At 42.0% G+C, this 15881-nt stretch overlaps 1 protein-coding gene across 1 annotated transcript in view; it reads left to right on the forward strand.

Annotated features, from left to right (window-relative positions):
* The window catches only part of COL22A1 (collagen type XXII alpha 1 chain), a 213554-nt gene that overhangs the window by 190519 nt on the left and 7154 nt on the right, over positions 1–15881 (forward strand). Inside the window, exons 47-57 of the mRNA XM_075141117.1 lie at positions 1426–1479; positions 2310–2363; positions 3893–3946; positions 5248–5301; positions 6175–6228; positions 7302–7355; positions 7963–8007; positions 8954–9007; positions 10030–10083; positions 12008–12061; positions 14552–14623. Of these exons, the coding sequence (XP_074997218.1) occupies positions 1426–1479; positions 2310–2363; positions 3893–3946; positions 5248–5301; positions 6175–6228; positions 7302–7355; positions 7963–8007; positions 8954–9007; positions 10030–10083; positions 12008–12061; positions 14552–14623 (603 nt within the window). The remainder of the gene's footprint in view (positions 1–1425; positions 1480–2309; positions 2364–3892; positions 3947–5247; positions 5302–6174; positions 6229–7301; positions 7356–7962; positions 8008–8953; positions 9008–10029; positions 10084–12007; positions 12062–14551; positions 14624–15881) is intronic.

Below are 15881 nucleotides of genomic sequence, written 5' to 3' on the forward strand. Positions count from 1 at the left end.
GATGGACCACAGTTTTCTCCAGACTTCGCTGCGTTACTGACCTACTGCCTAAAACAGCTTCTGCTATTTTAACATCTTTGTATTTGCACTTATTAGAGTGTAGGACAAGCTAATAGAGATTAATGAATTAATTTTATATCTTGCAATTAAAAGTGTGGTGGGGAGAGCAGTAGAGTCTCAAAAGTAAATATAGGATTGATCAAAATGAAAGTATGTTGCAAGATAAAATTTGCAAAAGAATTAGTAACCCATAAAGACAATAACTGGCAGAAACACCAAGCAGTCTGAGACATACCACTGCTTTCTTATACGTTATAAGAAAGCAGAGATTTGGGTAGCAATATTGAATGTTTAGGTGAAATAACAGGACAAATTTTAAACTGTACATGTGCATAAAATAAAATCAAGTAATAGATAAATAGTCTAACTTGTATTCGGTAAAAAGGCAGATTCACAGAGTTTGCATATGTTAAAAGAAACTATTGTAAGACCCCTAAGAAGGTGCAAACACAAAGACAGTCTTTGTGACTCCTTTCTCAATACGTTAGGAGGATCCTTGCAGTAAAGACCCAAAGAGCTGTGCACTTTTGAAGATGTAGTACATAGTCCTTACCAACACCATCCAAACTAGTATTAGGTCTCATTCTGAAATAGAGCAGAAGAATTGCAGATCTTTGCTCATGAGCAGCTTCATGCCTTCTGGCAATATGAATTAGGCCTCTTTTAATTAATACATAGCAGCCCTCACTCTCCCACTTGTCTCCTAGCTCTTATGTAGTAAACCAGATTATTATTTCCATGGCCAGCAATTGATTAGTGTTCTGTCCATTGTTCATAATCTGTTCCCCACCATGTCAATATTTTTCACTGTGTGAGACTCATCTTGCCTTACTTTAAGCATTGATAATACAGACATCTACATTTCAGTTAGTTGCCTCTGTTCTGTTGCCACTAGGACAGAAAGAGAGAGAGAAAGAGGGGGGCACTTTCTGGGTATGCATTTTCTGATTGCACCTTAGAAACACCGTTTTTATTGCTGCTGTTCCTGAAGGGAGAGGAGACTACTAGCTCATGCTATGGATGCCTTTGTTGGGCCAAATGATGCCTTACCAAGATCTGATTTATTGAAGTTCCTAATAACCTTTCTACTTTCTAAGGATGTAGAAGTCCTCTTCATGTCCATGAGACTACAACATAAAAAAAAGGGCTATGCTGGGTCTGCTCAAAAGCCATTCGTCACATATATTCCTAACTCTAACACTGGTAGTGAAAGTCTAGGGAAGAATTTAAGAGGAGGGCAAGTAGGACTCAGTCCTAATTTATGTGTTTTATGCTCAAATGTCCCCGTGCTTTATGAAATAGGTCAAAAAGCTGACACAATACTGAATCTAAGCGACTTTCAATGTTTTTTTTTTTCATTATCAGGGTGCTAAAGGAGACCGTGGTATGACTGGGGATGCAGGAGAAAAAGGTGAACAGGTAAAAAGAGAGTATGGTTTCCAACGGTACTATCACTGTGATTGTTCATTCACCAATAACTCCTATGATGTCGGTAGAGGAATACCCTTCTGAGAGGCAGAGGAGGAAGAAGGGAGCTCTTCATCACTCATAAACCTCAAATGGGCTATGCTGAAGAGTGGAACTGTAGCAGTCCTCCACAGGCTTCCATCCCCATCTCCAATAAAAACCTTCCCTTATGATCTGTTTGCTCACCTCTATATTGGATGCATTAAATTCTCTACCTAGCCTTTAGTCATTTCCCAAGATTAATGCCTAGATGAGTTCCAGGAAGTCAGGTGTCTTTGGGTTGAAAAAGCCAGTGTTTGTCCTAGAAGATGAATGTAAGGATGACCTTTTTTAGGAGGGACTGACATGCCACAGCAAAGAGGAGAATGGTCTAAATTAGAGCAACTTTCATAGTTAATTTTGCCAAGGGTTGAGTCAAGAGTTTAAGGTGCAAATCAGCACCTTTTCAATGAGATTTGTAGGATATTTTAAATAAGTTTGGTTTCCTGCCTGATCTCCTGCCTTGTAAAATTCCACAATATCTCTTCTCATCTCCCATTAGTATTGACTAAAGTACACATTAGAAAAAGTACTCCTTAAATCTAACTATGTTTATTTCTGAAGTGCATCTTTGAAAACCAAGGTTTTGCTTTAAAAAGCCATGGTTCCTTATTTTCTTATAACCAGCTCTCTGTGTATTGTCTCATTTTGATGTTACCTCACAATGTTCAATCACCAATTAACTTTTATACAACTAGAGATGTAAATAATGTATAAAGAAAGTCTCTCCTTTTGTTCCGCAGGGCCACCCTGGAATACCTGGCTTCGCAGGGGCTCCTGGAAACCCTGGTCCACCTGTAAGTTCCTCTGTTGGTCCTGTATTTTCCTTACTAATAAAGGTTGTTGCAAGCTCCATATGGAAGAAAGGATCATTTCCACCTGTCTGTGCATTGCATTTGCATTTTCCAGCAGATTCCTAATGGTCTCCTGGGTGTCATAGAGTTCCCCACTCATGATAATTGCTATTTAATACATTGCCCACTTTTCACTGATTGCTTCAACTCACTCTGTAAATTGATGCTAAGCTTCAGTCGCTGTCTTTATACAGGGCAATGATCATGAAAACTCTTCCACAGAGACTACTTAGTAGTATGTGTAGAGGTGTTTTCTTATACGTGGAATAAGTTATCAATCTAGAACCAGCAGAACTAACAGTATTTTAGTTCTCAGTTTTACACAGTGGTATGAGACTGGATTTTCTCCAATTTTCATATCCTGTGGGTTACTTTTGAATTAAAAGGCCTTTTACATGTGTCCCTCTCCATGACAGTCCTTCTCACTCCTAGCTCTACTCTCTCTGTGAGTACAATTATGCTTCTTTGTATTTAAAAGGGGGTGACAGTGCAGAAGCAGGGCTGAAATAATTTGGCTCTCCTGCTTGTGGTATCACCACTTATGCCCTCCAAGAGTTGGGACTTTTCCTGGGCGAAGGGCTCTTCTTTCCAAACCACTTTTCTTTGTCCACAGTCATCACCCCTCATATCGCTGCTTACGGTGTAGTTTGGCTCTGCTATGCTAAGGGTGTGCAGCCTTCTTCTGTTCTGGGGATCAGCAGAGTCTCTTCAAAGCTGAGTTTACATTGCACTGACTAAATGACAGGAGGTACCAGAAAAGAGGATTAGATTAAAATTCTCTTTTCATATGGTAGCAGTGCCTAAAGGATGCTAAGTGGCAAAGGCCACTGGGACAACACATGGACCTGCTTTGTGGGTCATTTGCGCTCCCATGAGCATTATTTTAGGAGAAGCTAAAAACACAGACACATTTACTGTGTCTGTATTAACCTCATACTGCCACAGCCATAGGGTTATTCCAGTAGGATTAAAACTCATAAAATTGTCCTATGAGACCCTCTGAACAGTCCCACAGTCAAAGGAAATGTGTAGAACTGAGGCTGTCAAAGCAGAGCAAAATGTGATGTTCCCCTAGATATTTTTTTTCTTCAACTTTTGCTGACTTTTTCCTCTGTCTGCATTGATTCGTGGCTCCAGGATTTTGCCTGCCACAGAGTGTGCTTCAAACTGCTCCCATAATTTCTGTTCTTCAGAGTTATTTTTGTCACAAGATTGGCTTTTTCCTATTTGTCCCCTATTTTCAGAAGGAAGGGCCAGGACCAAACTCAAATATCTGTCTATTTCTGGCTTTGGAGGTTGATTGAATGCAGAGGTTGGCACCGCTTTTCTGTGATGAATGAAGAAATGATGGAATGAATGCTGAACTGAGTGACTGAAGAAAACTTCAGTGTTGCCAGCTGTGGCAGGGAGTGTGTTGACAAATGTACAAAATGCATTAATCACTCACATTGTTTCTACTTTATTTTGTTTAGGGACCAGATGGGGCACCGGGACCAATAGGACCAGCAGGAAACCCAGGAGACATAGTAAGCTCTAAGATGTGTGTTTTGCCACCAGTTTCACCTATATTTAGCTCTGTGAAGTAAAGCTGAGCTGGAACCCATGTAATGTCCTTTGAAAGCTCCCCAAACTATTCAGCCTGAATCAACTTTACACCTGCAAGTAGGACCTCCACAAATAACCACAAATTACTCTGTTCTTGCAGTTTTGTTTACTCACCAAAAGAAATTCCAAATTAGCCAGAGCATAATCCACTCCATGGGACCTCCAGGGAGGTTTTTGTACCTCTTGTGTGCCTGTCCTTGCTATTAACATCTCTCAGCTTCTAGAGCAGGATGACTAAATATGTTACGATGCTTCATGACCCAGGCTAACTCCTGAACTGTGCGTGAGGATTATCAAAATGAAACCAGCAGCCTGTTGAAGGATGTCACAGCACAAGCTGCTCAGATGCCAGGGCCTGAGACCATTCCCTGGCACCACTCAAAACGCTAGTACAGATGTAACCTTTGAGAAGTCCATGAAGAATTTTGCTACTGCTGTTTCATTTGAAGGGTGTTCAGATGCTACTTTATGGTAATGCATCAGAAAACCTGGGGAGAGACAGGTAATCTGATTGATGCTAACTTCAGGTTGAAAAGGAAAAAATGAACCTTCCCTGAGTAACGCATGCTGTTGAGCTGGAACAGTTTAAGACTGTGTAATTTTGTGATTAATTTCTAGAGCAGGGTTTCCTAATGAGCAAGGTGCCTTTTGCAGATCCGTTTCAACCTCAACTTCGTCGTAGTGAACAGTGATGGCTGTTATGAAATCAGTGAGCACTCTCAGCAGAGAGGCCAGAGACTGCATGGACAGGCTAGCTGAAATTCCCTTTCAAATGGATGATCAAGGTTGAGATACTGTGAAAGACCCGGGATGCTATTGTCCAGTCCTGTAGAGTAAGGGGATTTCTTGGGACTGCCAGCAAAGCACTTCTCATAACTGCTCATTTTAATAGGTATAAAATATAGATCTTCTACTTCGTGGCTGGACACCTCATGCAGGAAGTTAAGGACTAAATATTAAATATAATTAAACTTCAGAAAAAAATTACCAGTGATTTCAGTGGTTTCTCCATCTGTAACAACTTATGGATGTTTTATGTAAAAAGCAAGACCTCCGGTTTAAACTAGAAGGAATTCAAAGAAACCTCGTACACTGTGTGACATGGGCTACAAAACCAGCTTCTCACAGTTGCCCCTTATAAACTCCACATTTGATAAATCTTCATCTGATAGAAGCATCTGAGGAGATTGTCTGATCCACAGTGTTTCTGCTGTCTTTCCAGGGTAAAGATGGCCCTCCAGGTCCACAGGGCCCACCAGGGTTGCCTGGACTTCCAGTGAGTGCAATTCAGCTCCTTCTAATTAAATACATTAAACTATTCATAAACACATAGGTAAAACAAAGAGGTGACATTTTTGAGCTGCTTTGAAAGCTATGCATGGTCTGTAATGCTATCTCTCATGTTGATGCTATGTCCTTGGTCCAGGACAGTGTAAATGCTGTATTTGATCATTTTAAAGCTAAATGTTAATTACCAACGTGAATCAGGTCTGTTCCTTATCTGTCTCCTTATTGGAGGCAGATATATATATATATACTTATATACTCTTATGCAGAGCACAAAATTATTATACACTTATATACTCTTATGCAGAGCACAAAAATCAATAGCTCCAGTGTAAGGGCACAAAAATTCATAGACTGGAATACTGTCTTTATCTGAATCCACAGGCGAAAGAATTCCTTTGCACTGACTCAAGTTCAAGTGCATCTTGGGCATAGACTCTTCTTTTCTGGAAAATGTATTAGTACAACATTTTGGTTTTTTTTAATCTGTCATAGGGACAGGACCAGAGCTATTTCTAGTGTAAAGTAGTTTAGCTGAATGCAGATAGTGGCATTATTATGATTTATAGCAGCTGTTTTTAGAATCCTTTTTTAAGATTGCTGGAGTGCTTGCCTTTCTAAAAAGGAGGAAACCACTTAGACTTGCCATATTGGAAAGGGAAACAGTTTATGTTGTTACAGTGGTGTGGCAAGGAGAGGTTTATGGCTGAGCAACAGAATAGGGTAGTTTTTGGAGGGTTAGGCAAACTTAAGTATGCCATAATGAAGCAGAGTTGTTGCTGTGAAACTCACACTAACAAAAACCACACCAGTCTTCCCTATCGACTCCTTCCTTATACCCTGTTTTACATTTCATTTACAGGGCATTGCTGGGAATGACGGCAAAGATGGCAAGCCAGGATCTCTTGGGGAACCGGTAATGTAATTTAAAACTGTTTCGCTCAGGCAATCAGAGCCTGCATCCAGTTATTGCTTTTGGAGCTGCCTATCTATGGACTCCTTAGGGGGGCAGGGACCCTGTTTGCACATCTTTTTTTAACACCAGAAGGACTATATTGTCTTGAGCAATTTATAAGAGTCACACACTAGCAATCTTGAAAAGAAACTGGGTTCTTTTACTTTTACAGCTGCCATAAATACACTAAAACTTAGTGATTTCGCTTTTACAGCTACCGTAAATATTGCAGAGAAAGAAGGTTGTCTTGTAACATTAAACCTAGTGAACCATCTTTTAAGTAGAAGATTATGGGGCATAAAAAGTTTAGAGGAAGTGTCTTTAAAGAAGCATTTTCTGGATTGCTCTGTGACAGTGCTGTTGTCCAGGATTAGAGGTTTTATATTTGATTTTCTCTGCTTAGTCTATATTTGCATTTGTTGAGGGGAAAAAAGCTGAGCCATGAAGTTGTCAGCCAAAAAGAAGTGTTAATAAATTGGGCAGTGAGTGTTATTCCTTGCATCTGTGTTTGTTACATGAAGAATGTGCTTCCAGTACCTGGCATGGCCAACTTCTTTCTGTGACTTGTGAAATGGGACTTAGTGGTTCTGTGAAGAGCCAAGTCCCCAGTCATTAGGACAACTGGTATGTGGAGCAGCGCTTGTCACAGCAGCTGCAGACGGTTGTGTGCTGGCAAACAAAACACCTGGTTTCCACTTGCAGATGCTGATTTTTTATGTGCTTTCTAGGTATTGGTGCAGTTCTCTGCATTACCCCTTCAATGTTAAAACACTGTAAAGGTGCACCAGTCCAAAGGTTTAAGCTGCCTTTGAACCTCAAAGGCTGTTGTTCGTGGCAGTGTGGGTAAGGGTATGTATGGGAATGTCTGTCACTGCTGTCGTCCTTGCACGCTCAGACTCCAGCGTTGCTGGAGAAACCCTGGGCCATCACAGTTCTCAGTGCTGTTACATCTAAGGGAGAAGAGCAGGAGATTTTCAACAGCAGAGGGATGGATCTGAGACTCTCATTAACATGAACATGATTGTTTCCCATAGGGAAAGCCTGGAGAACCAGGGCTCCCAGGCCAGGAGGGTGCCAGAGGCTTGCCGGTAGGTGCTGCTCTGAAGGGTTCAATCCAGTCACTCTTCTGTACTGTAGCCGGGAAGATTTTGTTGGGCAGATGAAGGCCTTTACTGATGCAAACATATAACCAAAGAGATGGCCTGGCTGAGAATAGTCATGGCATTGTGACTAAATAAATAAATAATCAACAAAAATCAAACACAGGCATTTCCAAATCCTTCACACTTGGAGAAGAGTAGGTCCTTTACTTAGAAGTTAAAGCACATAACCTCATGACACCCCTTCTACCGGAAGGCACGGTCACGTCTGTAGCCCTTGTGCTCTGTTACGCATCCTATGAAAGGATGGGGACAATGAAATTTAGGGCTAAATAATCTATGGGCTGGTCACACCAGGAATACACACAGTACAGTCTTGGTCTTGCAGCCTAAGGAGCTATGGAAAGGGCTTTTCTCTCCCTGTGACATGGCCCTTCCTAATCACTCCCTGGAACACGGCAGCTCAGTGCTGACCATTCCCCAGTAATCTTAGGCAAAACTGGAAAGGTTATTAAATACGCACTCAAGCTAGAGTTTTCTTAGTGTTTCATGCATCAGAGTAATGGGTGATTGTTGCTTTCATTCTCTTTTGTAGGGTTTCAAAGGACAGAGAGGAGATACAGGTCCCCCAGGTCCCCGGGTAAGTAACAGGTATCACATGCATGATGATCCTGTGGAGAAAGATTGTGTGAACTGAAGTTGACCTTTCTGAGGCAATAGATAAAAATGATGACAGGGCTGTGTTCAACATGTCTGTTTTCAACCACAATTCCATGGGCCATACCCACGGCATAAAATCACAGCAGCTGTCTTCATTCCCTCTGCTGAAGTTCTGCTTCCAGGTAAGGTGAGGCAGCTGGTAGAGCTGAGTCCTCTCCCCCTTTGAGATAGCCCTTTCTGAGAAAGTTTCAAGGATGCCTCCATGCCACATCCCTCTGGTACAAATGCTGACGTACAAGGTGAGGAACCCTACTGCATTTGTTGAACAAGTATCAGCTCTCCTCCAAAAATGCCTAAAAAGTGCGAAGTAAGTTGAGGGACAAAACTTACAGAAATGAGAATAGAAATGTCTTTAGCCCTTTGACAGTTGGCTCTTGATCATAAACCCCAAAACTCTCAGAAAAGTCCTCTCAGTTCTGAGCAATGCAGTACAAAAAGCTCCTGGCTGTAGGAAGTGGAATACAAAACTGAATGTCCTTCTGCCTAATTCTGGCTTTTTACAGGGAAATAAAATGCTCTGCATGCAGGAGCTTAGCTGAAAAATCCAATGCTGGTGTTTCTCATCTCTTCCTCATTATGGTAGTTTCTGTATCATGAACAGGTTGATGGTTTTCAGTGACTGCACTGGCAGTAGCAAATATTCTGCTGGAAAAGAGTGCACTGCCTTGTACATCAGTTACAGAAGATGCTTCTGAGTTATTTTTATAAGCTGCGTGTCACGTATGATGTACGAGACTCTTGTCGCCTTTAAAAAGTTTTCATCGAGCTCAGTCCAATATTGCAGAAACTCCATACCACTTATAGTGGTGTTACTGGTCTGTCTTTGACCTTGAGCTGATCTCTCTTTCTTTTTTGCTGAATTGCAGGGCGAGCCAGGTGTGACAGGTCCTGCTGGGCGTGAGGGGCCACCAGGGAAGGATGTAAGTGTACCATTTTAAGCAGAAACTAATCTCCTCTTCCCTGAGAAATGAAGATTTTCATTCACAGTGACCCTGACCTAAAACAGCTGCAGAAATTGCAATAAAGGGTGAATTACTGCAGCAGTGCACAGGGAATGATTTGTGCAAAGATCATTAGGGTAACAAAGAATTTAAGGGCTTTTGTCACTTCTCAGCTGCTGACACTTAAATGTCAGCTATATCTTTGGAAAAGCAGAGAAAGCTTCATTGTTTGAATCTCAGGCTGTGCAGCCACGGACCTGCTTTCTGCCACCCCTCTCCGAGCAGTGCTTCATTCTGCAGGTCCCACTGGGCCAGGTTTTGTCACGCTTCCTCTGCAAAAGCTGTACCTTACTGAGTGCGTAGCTCCGCTGAAATCTATGAAGTACCTATGGAAAAAGCTGCTGCTCAGAAGAAAGAGAGATGGTACAAACAGATCCTCTGACATTATTCGTGTCAAATGCAGTCACATAACAAAGTCCTGGGAGAATGCAGCTGATGTGGGATCCTGCAGCAGCTGCTGAGCAATGTGCCAAGCGGCTGATGTGCCATTGCCACGGGACTTGGAGAAGTGGTTTCTCATTTGCACCCCCTTGTATCACTGGAAAACTGTTGTGCTGTAAATGGTACCCTACAAAGTAAAATGGAAGATAGACCTGAGGGAACCCCTCAGAGAAGATAGAAGCAGGTCTTAAGCCTCCCTCAGGAGAGAACAAAGTAGTCAATTCTTGAGAAATACTAGAGAATCTCTATCCCTGAGAAATCCAGCTTTAAGATAACATGATAATAATGGTTTCTGCCTGTAATCAGATGGCATTTAGTGATAGATGTTTAAAATTCAAAAGATTGGTCTTCCTCATATATAACTGAAAGAGTGAAACTTCTTTAATGCTGTTTCCCCCTAATGTGAACACTGTAATTTAGTAGGAACATTTTTAAATGCTTGTTTGCTTGCCTCCATGTCAGATCTTTCTCTCTCACCAGAATACTGTTCTTCATTTCAGGGTGATACTGGTCCCATAGGACCACAGGGCCCTCGAGGACTCAGAGGGCAGCCGGTGAGTTTTCTCTCCTGACAAGCCATTTCTGGAGGTGCATTGTGTATAGTGGGAATGTCCTGCAGTCCAGAACTCTGTTGTGGAAGAAGAGTCTTAAGCAAGATTCAGGTGATGTTTAATTAAAACACTTTGCCTACTTTGAGGACGACAAATCAGTATGATATTGCTAGAAACTGATGAAGAATTATAATAGCGCAATGGAGTGATGGTTGCTAACTTGGTGGGAGGAATAGTTTAATGGATTCTGCCAGGTCTGCAGTGTCAGAAGGGCTCATATTCCAGTCCTGCCTCTGGCATCTTACTCGCTTCTCGCATGGCCTCAGTTTTCAAAGGTGGACACTAATTGCGGGTGCCCAGTTTGAGATATGTGGGGTCCAGTTGTGATACTATTAATTTTTGTCATGCTTTCTGTAATTTTTTCTGAAAAAAAAAAGCATAATTTTAGGAAAAGGTTGGTTTAATTGAACACCTGTAGAGTTTTATTACAACTTAATGGAGAAATGGCAATTTAGTTGACATTTCAGAAAGTGTCATTTAGGATGGCTGAGAAATTACTTTTAATAATTTCATGGGGTTTTCAATTCTCTCTTAAAAATCAACCCTTTCCAAATTTGAATGCAGGTCTCTGTTGCTGAACCTAGGCACATCTTTAATATGTTGCAATGAGTGATTTCTTTTCCTTCTCGGAAGACCTGCTAATGAAACAGATTCTACAACATGTTCCATAATCAGGGCAAAATGCTGATTCAGCCAGCAATGCCAGGAGGGTAGGGGTTTAAATTAGACTGCGGGAACATATGGAGAGCTCCTGTGTCTACCTTGTAATTTATCTCATTATTCCTGTACTGCTGGCATCACTCACTGACATGTCATGCCCCTGCACATCACTAGCAATGAATAAAAAGATTTGAGGAGACAGAAATTATCATAAGTCCAGGCCATATTCTTCTTTGGAGAAGAGATACTTGGGGTTTTGTATGTTGGACGGCAAAGTATCAGTTTCTCTTGTTTTTCCTCTGCTTTGTTTCTTCTCTAATAAGCAGCGTGAGGCATGATTTTGAATATTGCCAGTAAAATGGCTGATCTTTATGGTCAGCTCCAATGCAGGGAAAAAATCTCTGCACGGTGAGTTGGGAGGAGAGAGGAGCAGGGTGCAGAATTTTATCTCACCAAACTTTAGTCAGTGTAGATGGTCAGCTCAGCTACTTTGATAAGGAATGGTGAGAAACAGGTCCTTTTAAAGGATGATTTGGTTCATTCTGAGTTGTCTGGTGTCAGGCAAGTATCAAATGCTTCAAGGCTTTAGGACAAGTGTTTCTCTCCATTCCCCAAAAAGGGGATCCTGAAATGATTAAAAAATAGATGCCTGGCCTCTGGACCATGATTCAGATGATAGCCCTGAGAAGAGGACAGTAGGCAGGGCTCACCTCAGTCCTGGAGAGAAAAAGTTTTCTAACACAGGAAGGTGTGGGGGGATCTGCAGATATCTATCAGGTAGGGCAGAGCACTTTAACATTGATCAGTGAGTTGCCAAGAGGTGCTTCAAACATGGACTAAAGAGGCTTGTCTGAACACTGGTGACTTGGAGCAGCCATAGTAGGTGGCTCCATCTGTCCAGGAGGATGCTGCATATGATGAGGATAAAGGTAAAGAAAAGGAGGAGGAGGAGAAGAAGTGCTGGTTTGGTCCTCTTCAGACTAGGGGATTTGGGTCCACATCTCAATTTTTGTCCTGAGATGGGGTCAGCCATGCAAGCAGGGATGCAGAATTTGTGGGGTCAATTGGAAATAAGAGATCCTTACTCTGCAGTCTTCCAAGAGAGGAGGTTCGACATAGATAAAGAAATCCCTGCTGGATAGGGATTAGGTGGATATTTTTAATTGTGGTATACGTTACTTCACTAACCTTTTTCCTTTTGACATAGGGCAAGAATGGATTGCCTGGATCTGCAGGAGAACCTGGCCCAGCAGGTAACCCAGTAAGTACCACAAAGGGAAACTCATGCAGCAAGCAGTTATGTCAAGGAGAGGTGACTGATGAAGTATAGATGGAATGGATGATGTGTAGCTGCTTACCATCCCTGAAGTTGCCATGTCTGACAATCGGTGATCTGAAAATCACTGGCTGGCCATGACATCGAAGGGGGTTTGGCTATGTTCCTGGAATTGAGCTGCTAGCTGGGTCATCATTTTTCCCAGCAAAAGTTAAGTGTTCACAAAAAAGGAAATGATTGATCACCTGGTATGGAAAAAAGATTGGCATGCCTCATCTCCACCAGCAGATTTAATTTTGCCAAGCAGAGACTGTGCAGCCAGCAGAGAGTTGTCACAAGGAAGGAGAGGGCCTCGGGGAGTTGGCAGACTGCCATTGAGGAATAGCAGCAGCAGAAAAATCCTCCCCAGGCACTTGGGGAAAGAGCAGACAGTGAGCAGTAAACCAAGATCACGAAGCAGAATGAACCCCCCCGGGGGCCATCCTGTGTGGAAGAACAGCACGGTAATGAAGAGCTGTAAGGAGGACAGTGAGGAGTTGGGTTTTTTTCTCTGTTCTGCTGCTGAAAATTGTTCGGGATTCAGCAAATCCATGCAAATGTACCTTTGTGTCCAGTAGCATCTATTGCAATGCAGGGCTCTTCCCTCTCTTTGTCCACCTAGACGTTACAGCTTGCTGGGTTGTTAGAGTCGGATAGAAACAAAGGCAGGAGAATCTGAAAAATTGCGGCAGGACTGGACTCTTTGTCGCCCTTGCAATGCCATAGAGCAACCTCAGCCTCGCCACAGACTTGTGCTCCGAGCACATATTGCTTTGCTGCAGGGATGTCTCCTCCTAAGTGGTCTCAGTGAAGCAAGCAACACCTTTCTGCATGGGGCGGTGATAATTCACAGATTACAGGTGGGGTGGGAGTGGTGCAGTCTCGCAGCCTTTCTGCAGCCAAGAAGTAGTGCTGCTGCTTTTTTCTCCTTGACATAACTTCTTCTTACCTTCCTGGGACCACTGCCATTGCTTCTTACCCTATGGATCCCCGCTGTTGCCTTTTCAACCTTCATTTCTTCTCATCACGCCCACCCCTGTTCCCAATTCCTGTTACTGCTTTTTGGCTTTCTGGGTTTTCACCAGGCCACTGTGGCTTTGGGATGCCCTGTGAGTGCCAAGTGGGGGTTATTTTTTAATCATCATCGTGTTATCACATTACCTAGACAGTCAGCTAGTGACCCAGGGACACCAGGCAGCTTCCTGCACAAACACAGAACTACAGCAGTCTCTGCTCCAGAGGATTTACAGTCCAAAAATAACATAAGAGATTGAAAAAAGATAAAGCGAGATGGTTGAAAGGGGAAACAATGAGACAGTGTTGGTCAGCAGAACAGACAGTCATCTCATCAGTATCCTTCTCTGTCATTAAAATGAATCCTCTCCCTTTCATAAAGGTTGTTATAGGAAGTATTTCCTTGTGCTATACATGAGCCCGTTTATTTCCAGCCTTGTCTGGAAATGCACTAATTTCCTTCGCAATGTGGTGTGACAAGCCAATATATTGTATTTTTGAAAAAAAGGAGAAGTGAGAAAGGTTATCATGGCTACAAGGGTTTCTTTTCCACCTTCACCATTGCTGACTTGCAATCACAAAGTAAAACCTGCCAGCAGCCTTTTCCTTTTGCATCTGCTGCGTGACAGTGCCCACCCCACCTCACAGTGCCCATGCTTAAGCCTGCACACAGCAATGCAGCCCAGCCCCTGAAACCTCCAGGGCTGATTGCACACCCGAAAGCCACGTGCTTTGTGCCAGTCAGGTTCGTTGTTACTTATTTTACACAAGAGGGGCTTAAAATGAAGGCAAGTTTTAGAAAAGGGATACGTTCTGAATTAGAAGGTAGGGGACAAAGCTGTGAAAGAAAAGGTTAAAATAAGAGTAAAAAAAGTATCAGAAACGTACATGAAATGGCTCTGTATCATGAGCTCCATTTAAGCTGCCCTGATCTGTAAGAAAAAGGAATAGTTTGACAGAATATCACAAGAGAGAAGTAAAAGGCAGATGTTTTTCAAATTGAACCTGGAAATAAGGTAAAAGAGCAACTTGGTAGCTGTCTGTTGGTTGTATTCTCAGATTTGAGCGGTATGACCATCTGCACTCCTTCCCTGTCGTCGCACATCACAGCGTTTCCACTCTGCAACACCACCTTATAAACCATGCCGCGCCAGAATAGCCACTGAACATACCTCCTGTCACTTCCATAATTGTCACTTCCTTTTCATCTTTTCACAGGGACCCCACATAGCTTATTAATAATGCAAACATGGTGTCTGCAATCTGCTTTTCTAAATGACTTTGTTCTTCCTTTCCTTGTCAGTTTTGGGAGTCCTGCTGCTACAGTGAAATTTCCCAGTTCCAATGTATCTGTAAATGCATGCTCTGGAAAAGAGCTGGTGGAGAAAGGGCTGCTAGTGTCTGTCTCATTTCTGTCCTAAGGGTCCTCGAGGAAATAAAGGAGAAAACGGCAGCCCAGGACTCCCTGGCTTCATAGGACCCCGAGGACCACCTGTAAGTACGTCTGGGGATGGATTAGACCCACTAATTGCCTGCTTTTAAATGTTGGACTGATGAAGGTGGAACATAGTCATCTTTAATTGGGTAAAAAAGGCAGATCCAGAAACCAAAATCTTTACTTCTAAAGGAAACTGGACTGCAAAAATAGCAATTTTCTTATGGACGAACATCCATAATCTCGTTTACTGAGCCTGGTTCCTGTCAGTCAGCCCTGATAATGTGTGCATTAATCAGGCTGGTTCAATAGTCTTCTTAATATGGGGATAGGGTATTTAAGTTACTCAGACTATATCTCTGCATGAACCCCAGAAGGGCTAAATAGGGAAATTTTAAGTGCTGAAAACAATATAGGTATTTTACCAGCAACAGAGGTACATTGCAATTAAAACATTCATATATCTCCCAAAGTGATCTAAAATAATACCTATACACATGAAAATATCACAGCCTTGAAATCCAGTATTTTTAGCCCTTCCAAGGCAAGTAAAATATGTTACATTCCACTGGAAGGATGGAAAAGGTGAATGTTAGGTAAATATTTTTGTTTCTAGCTCTGTTGTGACTTAAAATGAGATTTAAAAGGTTTTCATGCGAATCAAGCAGAGCTGAATCTTCTACAGGATGATTCTTTTTTTCTTCTTTTTTTTTATGATTGGAAAGGGAGTTTCGTGAATGAAAAGAGGAGAAAGAAATATTTCTCTGGAAAATTAATTTAAAGCAGGATACGTGGTGGCCATTTAAAACTGAAGTGGCCCTAAGGAATACTTGAGTGAGTCTGATGCTGCCTAATTTGGAGCTGATGTGATCACATAACTGTAATTAGTTACATTGCTTATGCACACATGGATGTATGCTAGCACATACAAGTCCCGGGTGTTATATGTGTTTCCAGGTTATGGTAAAAATACTGCCTGCATGCACACATTATAGATATGATCGTGTGTGTGGATTGTAAATGGACTATAAAGATGAATCTTTCCATTCATGATATGGGAAAGTGGTCAGAATTTTAGCAATAACTAGTTTAATGTTTGCTTTGCTTTATCAGTGCACTTCAGGACTGAAGTGACTTTTTTTTCACTGAAATGCTAAAATGAAGAGATTGTATTGCCTAATTATCACATTATAAATTTCAGATTATAAAAAAAAAAATCCTAATAGTGTGCTTGTTTACATTGAGGTTATTTGATATTGGGGGTTCGACTAGATGACCTTTAAAGGTCCCTACCAGCCCAAACCATTCTATGATTCT

Source organism: Calonectris borealis, chromosome 2 (assembly GCF_964195595.1).
Source record: "Calonectris borealis chromosome 2, bCalBor7.hap1.2, whole genome shotgun sequence".
Classification (NCBI taxonomy): Eukaryota; Metazoa; Chordata; class Aves; order Procellariiformes; family Procellariidae; genus Calonectris; species Calonectris borealis.